The sequence below is a fragment of the Lagenorhynchus albirostris genome, chromosome 3 (assembly GCF_949774975.1).
Source record: "Lagenorhynchus albirostris chromosome 3, mLagAlb1.1, whole genome shotgun sequence".
NCBI classification, from domain to species: domain Eukaryota; kingdom Metazoa; phylum Chordata; class Mammalia; order Artiodactyla; family Delphinidae; genus Lagenorhynchus; species Lagenorhynchus albirostris.
Window position 1 is genome coordinate 159334502 of NC_083097.1, and position 14934 is coordinate 159349435.

At 56.4% G+C, this 14934-nt stretch overlaps 1 protein-coding gene across 3 annotated transcripts; it reads left to right on the forward strand.

Moving 5' to 3' along the window:
- The first annotated feature begins 1351 nt into the window (after positions 1-1351).
- Positions 1352-10744, forward strand: CCDC124 (coiled-coil domain containing 124). 3 transcript variants are annotated; one of them, XM_060146636.1, is made up of 5 exons: positions 1352-1399; positions 5371-5540; positions 9329-9518; positions 10064-10178; positions 10295-10744. In XM_060146636.1, exons 2-5 carry the CDS (start codon positions 5382-5384, stop codon positions 10500-10502), a joined length of 672 nt encoding a protein of 223 aa, XP_060002619.1. In that variant the 5' UTR covers positions 1352-1399; positions 5371-5381; the 3' UTR covers positions 10503-10744. The 3 variants fall into 3 exon arrangements, with proteins under 3 accessions (XP_060002619.1, XP_060002618.1, XP_060002620.1); XM_060146635.1 differs by lacking the exon at positions 1352-1399 and adding an exon at positions 1517-1672; XM_060146637.1 differs by lacking the exon at positions 1352-1399 and adding an exon at positions 4181-4336.
- Positions 10745-14934: the final 4190 nt, after the last annotated feature.

Genomic DNA, 14934 nt, shown 5'->3' on the forward strand with positions numbered 1-14934 from the left:
ATGTGAGCCTCTAAGAACTATAGAATGTCACAGCAATAGAAGTCAAGAGTTCTCAGGAATGCGAGCCATGCCCTGTGGCCTGGGAGGTGGCAGAAATCTCCTTGTAGAAGACTTAACTTGTTCTGGAACGATTCACTTGACCTGCACCCCTCAGATATGTCAACAGACACAAGAGGCTCCCGCCCTCAGGAAGATGTGACAAGCCTGGCTCGTTTCTTAAATTTAAAAAAAAAAATTTTTTTTTTTCTTTTTAAAACCTGGATCTTTACCAGTAGAAGCTTAACTAGGTGTTGCCTTTGGCACTTTCACCCCCAACCCCATACTGAACAACAATAAATGTTTATGCTGAGCCCCTTCTTCTTGGTGACAAATATTCCAGGTGAAGGGGTTCCATCCTCCAGACATCACAGCCATAGGGGAGACTGAAAATAAACAGGTAAACCAACAAAGCAAGTTGATGCTATGAAGGCAATAAAGAGGGCTGGGGGCGGGCACCAACTATTGATCCTTGGGGAGGTCAGGGAGGTCTTTCTCAGGAAGGGATATTTGAGCCAAGGCCTGAAAGGAGTGAAGGAGTCGTCCGTGCATAAAGCTGCCACAGGCAAATTCCCTGAGGCAGGACTGTGTCTGGCAATTGGGAGAAAGGAGGCTGGTGTGGCTGGAGCTGAGAGAGAGTGGAGAAGAGGAGGGAGATGAGATGGGAAGGTGGGGTGAGTCCTGCAGGGCAGTGGGGACCCAAAGAGCAAGGTGTGTGCGCGGGTGGATAGCAATCCAGGAGGAGGGATTCTGAGTCCTTCGATTGCACTTTGGTCAAATTAAATTCCTCTCTGAGCCTGTTTCCCCACCTGGACAGCGCGGAGTGTTTTAACTTCTCTGTCCCTTTCTCCTGCTCCCTCCCACTTCAACTTCGCATGAGGGAGGCAGAGAATGTGTACTAGGAGAGCGTCTTCAAAGCACAAAGCGATGGCGAAGGGCCTGAGTCTTCCTCAGGCGAAGCGCGTCTACTCACCACTCGCGGACCACGGGTTCTGGCGCGCCCTGGCGGCCAAGCAACTCCTGACTGACGCCGCCAGACCCACATGTGAAACCGAGAACTCCATTTTTCATCTGGGCAACGGCCATCTTTGTAGAGACAATGGTCCAGATTGTAGTTTCTGCTCTCCTCTCCTGACTAGCTAACATATGAAGTGAGCGCAAGGGATGAGGGTTTATAAAATATTCTCTTCTTGAAGACAAAAAGAAACGGCTAACGCCCTTGGCTTGGAGACCAAACCAGCATCTCCTCTACCAAGATGGCGACGGAGCCGAGACGTAATCAGCACGCGCCCCCTGGGGCCCAGCGCGCAAGCCCTGAGGTGACGTCACGGAGGTGCGACCGGGCCGGCGCCGGGGGAAGGAGGTAGGAGCGGCAGCGGCGCGGGCGGAGCCGGGGGGCGGGGTGCGGGTGGGCCCAGCGGGGCTGCTGGGCCTGGGACCACCTCCCCGGGAGGGCTGGAGATGGGGTGCTCGGAGACGGAGGCGCTTTTGACCAGCGTCTCCAGGGCTCCCGCAGGGGCTATGCCCATTTCCCGGAGCGGACGATTGAGACCCAGAGGGACAGCGTCGTGCTCGAGGCCACCTATCTCCGGTCCTGCTCCTGGGCAGCTTACAGGCCTGGGGGTGACAGAGCTGGGTACGGACGTCCCTGGCCTCTTGCAATGGGATCAGGGCTGGGGAGAGGGACGACGGGCTGGGGGAGCCTAGAAGGGGTAGCGGGAGGACTTCTCGGAGGAGGCAGCGTTGAGTTTCATCTTTTATTCTCTTTCTTACTTTCACATCCAATCAACCACGAAGGTCTTGATTCCCCCCTAAGTGTACCCACTGCTTAGCCAAAGCCACTCCTTAGACCCCCTGTTTGAGCTCCATGCTTCTGTCTCAATCCTCCAGTTCACCTCTTTACCAACCCCAGAGGGCTCTGACGCCCTGTGCACCTTCCCATACCCTGGAATACAAATCCCCTTCCCAGCCTGCCTCCCCCACACCCCTGGGGGCTTGGATCTCCCCACTCCCTTAAGTCTTTCCTTTGATGTCTCCTCCAGGAAGCCCTTTGACACCCCCTCCCCATCCCTCCCCAGGCTGGGTCAGAAGCCCCCTCCCGACTTCCTCAGCGTCCATATGGCCCCATTACAGCTCTGATCTGGAGTTACCACTCTTATTATCTATCTCCCAACAAGCCTGGGAGTCCCATTCTGTCAGGAAGCCCATCAGCACTGCCTCTTTCCCCAGCATCCCACACATACTAGGTGTACAGTGCGTGTTTACTGAATGACAAAGTGTCTGTTGTGTGAGTGTTTATCAAACAGAGGAGAAAAGCTGTCTGTATTAGCTCTGGCTGCCATAACAAAATACCACTGACTGGGTGGCTTAAACAACAGATTTATTTGCTCACAATTGTGGAGGCTGGGAAGTCTAAGATCAGGGTGCCAGCCAGTTTGGTTCCAGATGCAGGCTTTCCTCCAGACTTGCAGATGCGCACCTTCTCACTGTGTCCTCACATGGTGGAGAGAGCAAGCTCTGGTGACTTTTTCTCTTCTTATAGGGACAGCAGCTCTACTAGATTAGGGCTTCACTCTTAAGACCTCATTTAACCTTTATCACCTCCTCACCGGCCCTGTCTCTCTCTCTTTTTTTTTTTAAAGGATAAGGTACCATTTTTTTTAATTAGTTAATTTATATTTTGGCTGCATTGGGTCTTTGTTGCTGTGCGTGAGCTTTCTCTAGTTGTGGCGAGCGGGGGCTACTGTTCGTTGCGGTGTGCGGGCTTCTCATTGTGGTGGCCTCTTGTTGTGGAGCACAGGCATTAGGCGCACAGGCTTCAGTAGTTGTGGTGCGCGGGCTCAGTAGTTGTGGCTCGCGGGCTCTAGAGCACAGGCTCAGTAGCTGTGGTGCACAGGCTTAGTTGCTCTGCAGCATCTAAGAGGGATCTTCCCGGACCAGGGATCGAACCCGTGTCCCCGCATTGGCAGGCAGATTCTTAACCACTGCGCCACCAGGGAAGTCCCAGCCCTGTCTCTAAATACAGTCATATTGAGGGTTAGGGCTTCGACATATAAATTTTGGAGGGACATAAATATTCAGTTCTGGCCTGAAGAGGGGGTCAGAAAAGCCCTGTCAGGCTTTGGGATGGAATTGGGGGTCTTAAGCAACACGAGGAGGAGGAGATGCTGGGGCTGAGTCTCTGTGAGTGGGCAGGTTTTCACAGGAAGAAGGGACAGAGGAGGGTGTGTCGGGTGAAGGCATAGCAAGAGCAAAGGCTCAGAGGCTGGAGAGGGAAGTGAGTGGGAAGAGAAGTGAGAAGCTGAGTTTGGACACAACACAGAGTGTGAAGTAAATACTGAGGGAACCCTGGAAATAGATGCTTGTTCATTCATTTGCGCAAAACATTTTTTGAGCCCCTACTCTGCAGGGCACTGACTGAAGCAGTCCCAGCCCTGCCCTCATAGAGCTCCCAGCCTGGTGGGGAAGATGGACATTTGTCGAATAATCCTATAAATGAACATAGATAGCAACCTAAACAAGTACCTCAGAGAGAAGTTTATGGTCTGAGAGTCAGGGGGTGTGTCAGGGAAGGCTTCCTGGAGGTGGCAACACCTGAGCTGAGCCCTGAAGTTTAAATAGGAATTAACTGGGTAAAAAGAGGAGCAAAAGTGGTGGGCAGGGCAAGTGCAAAGGCCCTGAGGTGGGAACATGCATTGTAGGCTTGAAAAAAGGCAAGGAGGTTGGTGTGGCTGCTGGAGAGAGAGGGGGAGATGGAGGGAGAGGTGGCATGTGGGGAGTTTCCTCACCTGACACTTAGACTGTGACCCCCACCCACTTCTTAGTGCTCTTCTGGGGAATCCAGTGAGGTTTTCTGTTGGGTACATTGTAGATGCTCAGTAATGAATGCTTGATTCAGGGGGCCCAGGAACAGCTGCGAGAAGTACAGGATCAGGCTGGCATATCCAGCCCTGCCATGGCAGCTCTTGCATCCTGTGCAGGGAGGGACTGGAATCAACCCTACTTCTCAGATGATGGGAGCCCCCTCCCCCATAAGCCACACAGCTAGGAGGTTGGTGGTGGGGGGTTGCCTGGTGGTCCTGAGTCAGGATGGCCCCCACATTCCTTCCCCATCATTCTCGATGCTGGGCCTACTTCCCCAAGGTTCAGCAAGGGACTGAGCTGGAGATTCTCAGTGGGGAGAGGACAACCAGGAGCGATGGACATCAGCCCATTTCCCAGATGAGGAAAACTGAGGCCTGGAGAGCTGAAGGCTTGCCCTGACCACACAGTGCTTGTGTCCTCAGTCAGCACTCTGGAGGTGGGGTGATCTTAATTTCTTGTCTTCCCTTCCTCACCTGAAAGGCAGGCTTTAGAGGTGAGACTCCAGGCTCAGCCCTGTGCAACTTAGCCAGGTACCTTGACTTCCCCACCTTCGAAAGGGAATAAGGACAGTCCCTGTGTTTAAGGCTTTGAGAACATTCAATGTAGTTGGGCCATATAAAATGCTTAGTAGGGGACTGGGTGTGGGGAGGGTGGCACCTCCCATTTGGTGTCATCATTTCCCCAGCACCCAGTATGGGACTCACACAGACCAGCTGGACAACAGCTTTACGATTGTTCTAAAATCTCCTGGCTGTGTGAGCCTGGGCTGGATCACTGGGAACAGTTCATGGCAGCTGCTTACCCAGGGCGAGGGGGATTCGGCCTCAGGGCTGTGGGGCCGGGACACTGAGGCCTCATAGCCGGCAGAGTGGGAGGGTCCACACAAAGACTGGCCCGCAGGGATCTAGAGGAACATGAATTGTAAGAGCTGAAAAGTAGAAACAACCCACGTGTCCATCATGGACAGATGGATAAACAAAATGTGGCCCATCCGTACAATGGAATATTAGTCAGACATGAAAAGGAATGAAGCTCTGACAGATGTTCAAACATGGATGAACCTCAAAAACATGATGCTGAGTGAAAGAAGTCCAGAATAGGGAAATCAATAGAGACAGAAATTAGATTAGTGGTTGCTGGGGGAGGGAGGTGGGGGAGGGACTGCTCATGGGGACGGGTCTCCTCTGGGGGTGATGGAAATGTTCTGGAGCTAGATAGAGGGGACGGTTACACAACATTGTGAATGTGCTAAATACCACTGAACTGTGCACTTTAAGATGGTTCATTTTGTATTATGTAAAATTCACCTCAGTAGATTTTTTTTTTTAAAGAGAGATTAATAAATCCAAAGCCCTTGTTTTATAGACAGAGCTACTGAGGCCCCAAGGGGGGCGTAGCTGCACAGGTGTGAGTCTGGGGCTGCCAAGGGTGCATGCCCCAGAGTCACTGGTCCCTGCCCTCCACTCACAGCGTTCTGAGGGATGCCCAAGAAGTTCCAGGGCGAGAACACTAAATCGGCAGCGGCCCGGGCACGGAGGGCTGAGGCCAAGGCAGCAGCTGATGCCAAGAAGCAGAAGGAGTTGGAGGATGCCTACTGGAAGGATGAGGACAAACACGTCATGAGGAAGGAGCAGCGCAAGGTGGGTGGGCCCTGGGCTCCCACACCCCACCCATGGGCAAGGTGGGCGGTCAACACAGTAGAAGGTGGTGAGAGGCCCCTAGGTCTTTGGCCTGAAGGGTGAGGAGTCATTGGACATGGAGCAAGAGCAAGAAGGGAGACAGAAACAGAGGCAAAGTCTCGTGCAAAAGCCCTGGGGTGGCCAGGACTTGGCACGTTTAGGAAGTGGCAAGCCCTCCACGAGCTTGTCTCTCTCCTTCGTGTGATGCCAGGGCTGGTCTAGACTGGCACAACCTCACTCTGGAGCGATTCCGCACCCAGGGGACACTTGGCAACATCTGGAGACATTTTTGGTTGTCACAACTGGCAGCCGGAGGGTGCTACTGGCATCTGGTGGGCAGAGGCCCAGGATACTGCTCAACACCTGGCAGCGCACAGGATGGCCCCACAGCAGGGTGAGCCAGCCTGACGTCAGCAGTGCCGAGGCTGACACATGCTGATAGATCCTGTTTCAGACCTGCTGACCTGGGGCCTGGAGGCATTTCCAGGTGTTTATAAGAACACAAAAGAGGGCCAGGATGGTTGGCCGTCTCCTGCGGGGCCCGCAGTGCCACACACACAGTGAGCGGGGGCTTAATTGGTGTCTGGAGTGGTTCAGGGCTCATGCTGACCCTCCTGGCCCAGTAGGTGGCACCAGAAACCATTCTTAGCCTCTTCTAGCCCCCTGGGCTGGTGATAGGCTCCAGCTGGGACTGCTAAAGGTTCTGGAATAGCAGTGGTGACACACCGTCCCTGCATGCCCAGTTCAGGGGGCGCCTGGGCACTTTTGTGAGTTTTTCCCATTGTCTTTCTGTGCAGGGCTGGATCCTGCCTTGTGTTTAGTCGGAATTGAATATCACTGGTTCCCTCCCCTCAGCGCCCTCAATGTTGCACTGGGTCCATGGAGGTCTTTAAATTTCCTTTTTGACTGTCAACATTTTGACAATATAGGAAAGTTGAAAATCCAAAAGGAAAACTAATGTCTGCCAAGGATCCATTACCTAGACAGAAAAGCCAGAGACCTTTCCACAGTCCGGGAGTGGCAGCAGCCCAGCCCAGGGCCCCAGGAGCCCTCCCCAGGCCTGCATCTTGGGCCTCGGTGTCATCCCCATCCTCTAAATGAGGAAACTGAGGCACAGACAAGACAGGAAGTCCAGGTCACAGGAGGGGCTGGAGCTGGGCTGGAGCCGGGCTGGAGCCAGGCTGTCTGGTTTGTGATGAGGTTTGACTAATAGCCTTGCAAGCGTCCATGCCCCAGGGGTGTGGCCCAGGGAGCATTTGCCTGTCCACTCCCCTGTGTAGCACACACCTGGAAGAACGCACAGGGCAGAGGTCCGACAGGCGATAGGGGCCAGACAGGCTCTCAAAGCTACTCGACCCTGTCGCTGTAGCACAAAGCCACCGTATGCAAATAGGCTAAAACTTTACCAAAACAGGTGGAGGGCCAGAGTTTGCCAACCCCTGCTCTCTAGAACATTCCCAGCCCCCATGCCCCTCCCAGGCAGTCCCCCCGCCTGAGTGTTTTCCTTTTTTTTTTTTTCGGCTGTGCTGCAGGGATTGAACCTGGACCACAGCAGTGAAAGCGCCAAATCCTAACCACTAGACCACCAGGGACCCCCCCCCCCGAGTGTCTTACCTGGAGCTGTTGATGGTTCTCCCTCCCCATGGGGTGGTTTTCTGGGTTTTGTTTATCCCTCTTCCTGCTGATGGGTGAGGGGGGCCCACAGTCTACACAGCACACCCGGTCCCTCTTTCTTTCCTTACGTGACAGCTGCTTTAAAAAGATACTGTTTTTATGAAAAAGAAACAAATCCACGTTTGTTCCAAAACACTAAAAGAAAACGAGCATCTCCCGCCCATGTGACACCAAAGGCTCTTCTCACCCAATGCCATACCCTAAAGGCCATGCCCTCCGTTAAATGGGGTCACACAGCCAGATTTCTGCCAGCCGCCAGCCATCAGCCTTGGGCTGGGCCGTAATTCATCGGCCCGCCCAGAGGTTGGCATTTCGTTTCCATTTGTTCCATATTAAGCAACTCGGCAATGAGCACCTGACTCTCTGGGTTCCATCTCAGTTACTTATGAGGCTCATTCTTGATGGCTGCAGAATATTCTGCCGCAGCCTCATCCTTCACCCATCAGCAGGTGCTGCCAATTGCTAATTGGCCTTTATAAAAAACTGCGAGCGTCTTTTTCAAAAAAGTCTGCCGAACGTCGAAGTATAACCGCTCATGTTCCCGCCTCAGTCCCATGTCCCTAGAGACTAATGGCCCCATTCTGCATGTCCTTCCTGAGATTGGAGCCTTCTGGAATTCATTCACTCATTCATCCAGCACACTACTTAAGCACCTACTGTGTGCTGGGCCAGGGCCTGCCTCCTGCCTCAGGGACTAACCAGATAACCGGAAGACTAGAAAACAGGGCTTTGTGGAACACAGGAAAGAGCCATGTGGTAGAGCAGAAGGACAGAGAGCCAGGAGCTCAGGATGAGCCAGAGTTAATCAGGAAAGGAAGCTGGCAGTGGTGCTCCAGCAGGGCAGAACAGCTAGTGCAAAGGCCCTGAGGCAAGGCCGTGCTGTGGACAGGGTGAATGTGGGCTGTACACGCACCATGCAGTGGTCGGGGAGCCTCAGGAGGACATTACCTCTGACCGATGGGGAAACTGAGACTCAGAGCACGATGGCCCTACCCCAGGTGTCTGACCACAGACATGGGATCCTCGCAGCTGTGCCCAAACAGCCTTGATCTTTAACCACCACCCTCCCCGTCCCCCCAACCCCCCCGGCTTTTTTCCTATCAGGCAGGCAGGTTGGAGGTCAGAGGCCCAGTACGTGTCCTCAGGAACCTCTTTTTCTGGGGCAGTTAGCCCTGTCACGGGGGACACTGCAGCTGTAGGGACTGTCCCTGAGGCCTGGCGGACAGATGGCAGAGTTGCAGGCAGTGAGTGGGCAGGTGGGAGTGCCTGCAGTGCAGGGCCCTTTGGGAGTGCTGGGCGGGAGGCGGCAGAATATTCCAAGCCTACGGCCACACAGCCACACTGCACTACAAAGGAACCAGAACCTCGCTCTGTCCCTGTAGTAGTGGAGGGGCAGCGGCCAAGGACAAGTCCTACAGGCCACATGTCCCCTCGACCAGCTGGCATCCAGGCCTCCCTGGGGAGCCAAGGTGGGATCAGTCCCAGCCCCTGTGACGCTCAGCTGGGAACACTTCGATGGTGCCTCCCAAGGTCTCCTGGCTATAAAGCCAGAAGCGCTGTCCCAGCTGGCAAATGGGTCCAGACCCCAGTGGCTCCTGTCACCTTTGGAATCCAGTACAAATCCCTCCCCATGCCCTTGAGGCTCCCCATGGTACCACCTCTGCCCTCCCCACGTCTTCGTCCTCCACACTTCCCCTCCTCCCTCCAGCCACACCAGCCTCTGTGCTGTTCCTCTGTCATGCTAGGTGGTTCCTGCCTCAGGACCTTTGCACCCACCATTCCCACCACTAAGGACTCTCCTCTTCCCCAGCTCTTTTCCTGGCTGGCTCCTCCTCCAGCCCAGGTGTCACTTTTTCTTCAGGAGCCACCCACCCACTGCCTTGGCCAAGGTTCCCTGTTGTTCCCTAGTCATATAGGATGGGGGCCCCCAGGTAGGCTCATCGTGCTCCCATCCGTGTCCCCTACGCCCATCATGGGGTCTAGCACACAGCAAGGCCTCCATCCACACTGGTTGAGATGGAAACTGGACCCCATGCCAGTGGGACGGGGTCCACTCCTGACTCCCAATCCCCCAGGAGGAGAAGGAGAAGCGGCGCCTGGAGCAGCTGGAGCGCAAGAAGGAGGCACAGCGGCTGCTGGAGGAGGAGGACTCAAGGCTTAAGGGCATCAAGGCCCCGCGAGTGGCCACCTCCAGCAAGGTCACCCGCGCCCAGATTGAGGAGACGCTCCGCCGAGACTATCAGCACAAGGAAGCCCCGGACCCAGGTGAGGGCCTCGGCCCACTCTGGAGCTGCCCTTTTACCTGATAAACAGTAGGCAGTGGGCCTACCCCCTGGACTGAGTCCAGACCCCACTCCCCACCTCCAGAGAAGCTGCCTGGGCTCTGCAAGGTGAAGGGTGGGTGGCCGGTGTCTCGGCAGGCCTGGCTCTGAGCACGGACGCCATAGGCACACAGGTGTGTAATTACTCTGCACCTGACCCTGGCCTGTGCTCCCCGGGGTCCCCACAGCTGATGTAGTGCCCCGAGGTGAGGAGACAGCAGCCACGTATGAGGTGCCTCCTGAGTGGTGGGCTGCAGGGAAGTTGGTTTGGGGACTGGGCGGGCAAGACTGGCCCATCCCGAAGGTAGGACTGGGCGGGGAGCTCAAGTTGCGTTTCCATTCTCCCGCATCCTTCTCTGCCTGCCTGCCTCCCTCCCTTTCTCTCCTACTTCTTCCCCTATGGTGTCTCTCATCCATGGAACTCTGCGTCTCTGCTTATTTCTCTCTGTTTCTGGTATGTCTCTGTCCCCCGGTCGCTACCGCCCCCAGCCGAGAAAGCCAAGAGCCACTTGGAAGTGCCGTTGGAGGAGAATGTGAACCGCCGCTTGCTGGAGGAGGGCAGCGTGGAGGCGCGCACCATCGAGGATGCCATCGCAGTGCTCAGGTACGGGGCAGGGCCTAGGTCTTTGGGGTGGGGCTTGGGGCCCAGAGGGGAGCTTGAGACTCTGGGGGCGGGGCGGGCCACACCCCAGCCCCCCTTGACGCATGCGCCTTTACCAGCGTGGCGGAGGAGGCGGCAGACAGACACCCTGAGCGCAGAATGCGGGCGGCATTCACTGCCTTCGAGGAGGCGCAGCTGCCGCGGCTCAAGCAAGAAAACCCCAACATGCGGCTGTCACAGCTGAAGCAGATGCTCAAGAAGGAGTGGCTGCGTTCGCCGGACAACCCCATGAATCAGCGCGCCGTGCCCTTCAACACCCCCAAGTGAGCCTGGAACTGCGGGAGACGCCCCGTGGCGGCCAGGGTCACGACCCCACACGCCCGTCCGCTGGGTCAGCTCCGAGGGTTACAGAGATGTCTGGGGGCCACGGCGCGTGTCCTGGGGGCCAGGAGGCATCACTGGCCACACCTCCCGCCCGAGGGTCCCTGCTCCAGTGACAGCCCTCGCCCTTCCCGCACGCGCCAGTGCCCTGGGGCTGAGTGCCCAATAAAGGCAGTCGGTGAGGCAGAGTGTGCACTTGAAGTCTACGTGACTGGGTGGGTGGTGGGAAAGAAGGGCTGGAATGAGGTGGAATGCACAGGCCACAGCCAGAGAAGACAGGGGCCCCCAGCCGCGCTCCTGTCCTAGCAGGCTAGCTGAGAGCTGTGCTCGGCTCCCGGCTGCGCCAGTTATTCAGTGAGAGATCTGTACCATCATCCCCTGGAAGCCTTGCTAGGGGTAGCACAGAGAGGTTGAGGCACTGGCTCCAGGTCACACAGCACTTCAGAGGCGGAACCAGAGGAGAGCTGGAGGCGAGTTGTTGGCACCCTGAGATTCTGGTTCAGAGTCAGCAGCCAGGTCACATACTGTGCTTGGGGTCAGGAGATGCAGGCTGTTCTGCTGTTATTCCAACACGGGAGGCATTTGGAATAACAGGGCAGGCTTCCTGATGGAGGATTTCTTTAGAGCAGGCTTTAGTGGAAGATGAGTCAGTTTCCGTCGCAGAGGTAGGGCACTGGGCAGGCAAGGGCCTGGAGGCTGGAGTGGGCAGGTGGATCCGGGTAGAAAGGAGTATCCCATTGGAGGCCGAATATCTGGGAAGGGCTGGGTGAGAGCTCAACTTAGTTCTGGCTTCCTACAGCTTAGTTGGCCTCAGGGAGTCAGTAGGGAGGAAGGGTAGCTGGGAGATGGGCCCAAGTGTCTGGGGCGGGGTCCACGCATTTACCAGGTCACTGCTATGGGCTCCCATCCAAGTGACACCCTCCCTGCATTCACAAGCCTGCCCCTGCACCTCTGGCCCCTATCCCCCTCACTCTCCACCAGCCCCCCAGCTCTGTCCCCACTATCTCCTTGTTCCCAACTTCTCCAACACAGCAGACTTGTTCCCTCTCAGGCCTATGCCAAGAACTCTATTCTCCCAGGTGTCAAGTCTCGGATGCAGATCCTCACAGATGTCCCCAACTCTGTGGGATCACGGCTGAGCCTAAGGGAGCCAGGCTCTGCCCAGAAGTAGGGAGGTAAAAGTCTTCATGGAGGGAGGGCCTTGAAGGATGGGAGTTTTCCACACAGACAAGGGACAGAAAAGGCTGAAGGAACCACACATGCAAAGGCCTGGAGGTCACAACTCCTGTTCAAGGGCGGGCGGGGGGGCGTGCCATTAATAATTGGGTACAGCTGAAGTGCAGTATGGCAGGTACCTGAAACAATGGTAGCTGACATAAAAACTAACCAACATATATATATATATATATTTTTTTTTTTTTTTTGCGGTACGTGGGCCCCTCACTGTCGTGGCCTCTACCGCTGCGGAGCACAAGCTCCGGACACGCAGGCTTCGCAGCCATGGCTCACAGGCCCAGCCCCTCCGCGGCATGTGGGATCTTCCTACACCGGGGCACGAACCCACGTCCCCTGCATCAGCAGGCGGACTCTCAACCACTGCGCCACCAGGGAAGCCCGAACCAACATATATTGAGCACTGGCTTAGTTTGGGGATTTCCCCAGGAACCAACTCTGAGACAAGGACTAGGGGGCATGTGAGGGATCTAGGATGGACCCCAGGAAGACCCCGTGGAGGTTGAGGGAAGTGAGACAGACAGAAGGAGCCCTACAGGGGGTGCCAACGAGCTGAATCCTCCCCAGAGAGGACTGTGAGAAGAATCCACTGTGAGATGCTGTGAGAAGCATCCACTGGATGCTGGGCCCTGGCCTAGCACATGGTAATGTCATTTAACGGAGCCCCGGGGACAGCCCTGTGTTATATTGATCTTCTTTCTAGATGGGAAAACTAAGTCATCTGCCTGTGTCACATAGCCAGGAAGCACCCAGGCTGTTGGTGAGCCAGCGGGGTGGAGGTGGGGCCCGGAATTGGGGCTTGAGGTGTCAGCCGAATAATGGGTGGAGGAGCCCAGATGGCTCCCCACAAGTGGAGCCATTTGAGCTCCCCCTCTTACCTCTGGGGGCCTTAGGCCAGGGCCTTAATGGGTCTGAGCCTGTTTCTGCCTATATAAAACAGGACTGAAATAGTATCTAATCCTAGGCCATCTCGAGAATCAACGAGATGGTACCTAGGAAGGGCAGATACTGAAGAAGAGCTTGGCAAAGGAACCTCCTGCATGGCCACGTTGGGGTATTTGTGGCCGGCGATTAGGGAAGATCGGGGACCAATGGTGATTAACTGGAGGGAAGAAGCCAGCGGAGCGTGCAGGGCCTTGGACACCACGCTGAAGAATGGGGCGATGAATGGGACTTCACCCCAGGGCGACGGGGAGCCATGGCAGGTGTGTGAGCAGAGAGTAGGAAGAGCACCGGAGCTGCACGTGGCAAGCTCTGCTGGGGACTTGTAGGGGGACGGCTGGTAGGCCAGAGAATGAAGGTAAAACTTAGGACAGCTGCTGAGAGGGCCGCCTTCATTCCTCACACATAAAGACGACGGTAATAACGACTGTTCTGTTTCAAAGAAAATCCTCTTCTGTCGCTTTCTGGCCTCATCCCCGCGGAATCCCAGGCTCGCGCATGCGTGCAGGCAGCAGGGAATCCCCGGCTTCGCCGCAGTGCGCGGGAGGGGGCGTGAGACGGGAGTTCCGTGCTCTCCCAGCCCTCCCCGCGCGCGTTGCCTTGACGACCAGGCGCTGCCACGGGGACGCCGGACACTCACTGCGCCTGCGCGGGGGTTGTCTCAAAGGCGCCAGGGCTTTCCCGTCGTGCGCGAGTCGGGGCGGGAAAGCCGCGCCCGGCACGCATGCGTGGACCCTCGCCCGACCCCCGCCCTGTGGGCCAGGGAATCCTCACCTGCCGCAGTGCGCACTGGGGGCGGGGCGGGGAAACTGGATCAAACTGGAGTGGGTTTCGCTGAGGCTTGGGTTGGGGAGGGAGCGAGCGCGGGGTCTTCCCCAGGTTCCCGCTCCGGCCCTCGCCGTCGCCTTGGCAACCGGGCGCGCCCGCCGCAGTGCGGGGGCGGCGGCAGCCTCGGGGAAGCCGGGCAGCTCTGCGCCTGCGTGGGGCTCCGCGCCTGCGGCTGGGGTTTCCCTTCGTGCGCCTGAGGGTGGGGGCGGTGTGTGGGGAGGACTGGAGAAGGTGGGCGCTAGGGAAGGGGGTGAGCGTGGAGGGAGGGGCTGTGGGATAGGGGAGGATTGTGGTGGAAAGAGGAGGCGGAGTGGGTGCCCAAGAAGGTAGGGGGAAACGGGAAAGGGTGGGGGTGGTGGGGAGAGGGGTACCGGAGGAGATCGGAGGAGGGGGTGACGAGGGAGAGAGTAGAGGGAGGGGGACAATAGAGGAAAAGGAAGGAACGGAGGAGGAAGTTGGGGAGCAGTTAAAGGACACGGACAGTATGAGGGAAACAAAGAGAAGCTTATTGAAGGGAACACGGTGGGGTGTAGAGGTGACTGGGGGAGAGGACGGACACCTTCAGGACAAAGCAAACCCCAGGTTTGCTGAGCCAGGAAATCCAAGTCTAAGATTTCCAGATTTAGAAAAAAAAAAAAGGTACAGGACACACCAGTTAAACTTGACTTTCAGTTAAGCAATGAATAATTTTTAAGTATGTCTCATTCCGTGCACTGTTTTTACTGGCAGCCCTAATCTTGGTCGGACCACTTCCCTCTCCTCACTGCCCCCCCGCCCCCCCCAGCCTGTCCCTTGAGCCTTTTTGAAAGCCACTGGGACCTCTCAGATGATGCCTTTGTCTCTCACCTCCCTGGTGCCCCACAGCCCTGCATACTGGTGCCCTCCCATGCCATCTCCCATCCTCCTGGCTTCGAACACCACCTTGAGGTGGAGTCCTGGCCAGGCAGTGAAATGCTCAAAGGCACGTCTCCCACAGCACCTTCAGGTTCTCCTGCGGGCACTAGTGCTCTCTCTCTCTCTCTCTCCCCCCCCCGCCCCCCCATAGCCCCTCCAAACCCTCTGCCTTGGGGCCTGGCCCTGCTGAGGTGACATAATGTCCCCGCCCATGCCAGCTGCCATCACCGCCTTCTCCCTGAACTTCCTGGGCTCCTTACTCTCAGCCTGCGACCCAAGAAGCTCCTACTCCAGACTCCCCCTCAATCTCTGGGCACATAAGCATATAGTAGATACTCGGAAAAACATTGGAGGGTAATTTTATGGAGGCAAGTACTGGGGGGAATACTTGATTTTTCAACACAGACAGCTGCATTTTCCATCCCTTAGGGCCACACACCCTCTCCGAGCTTTTGTACCCTCCAGCAGCAAAGCAATTTTC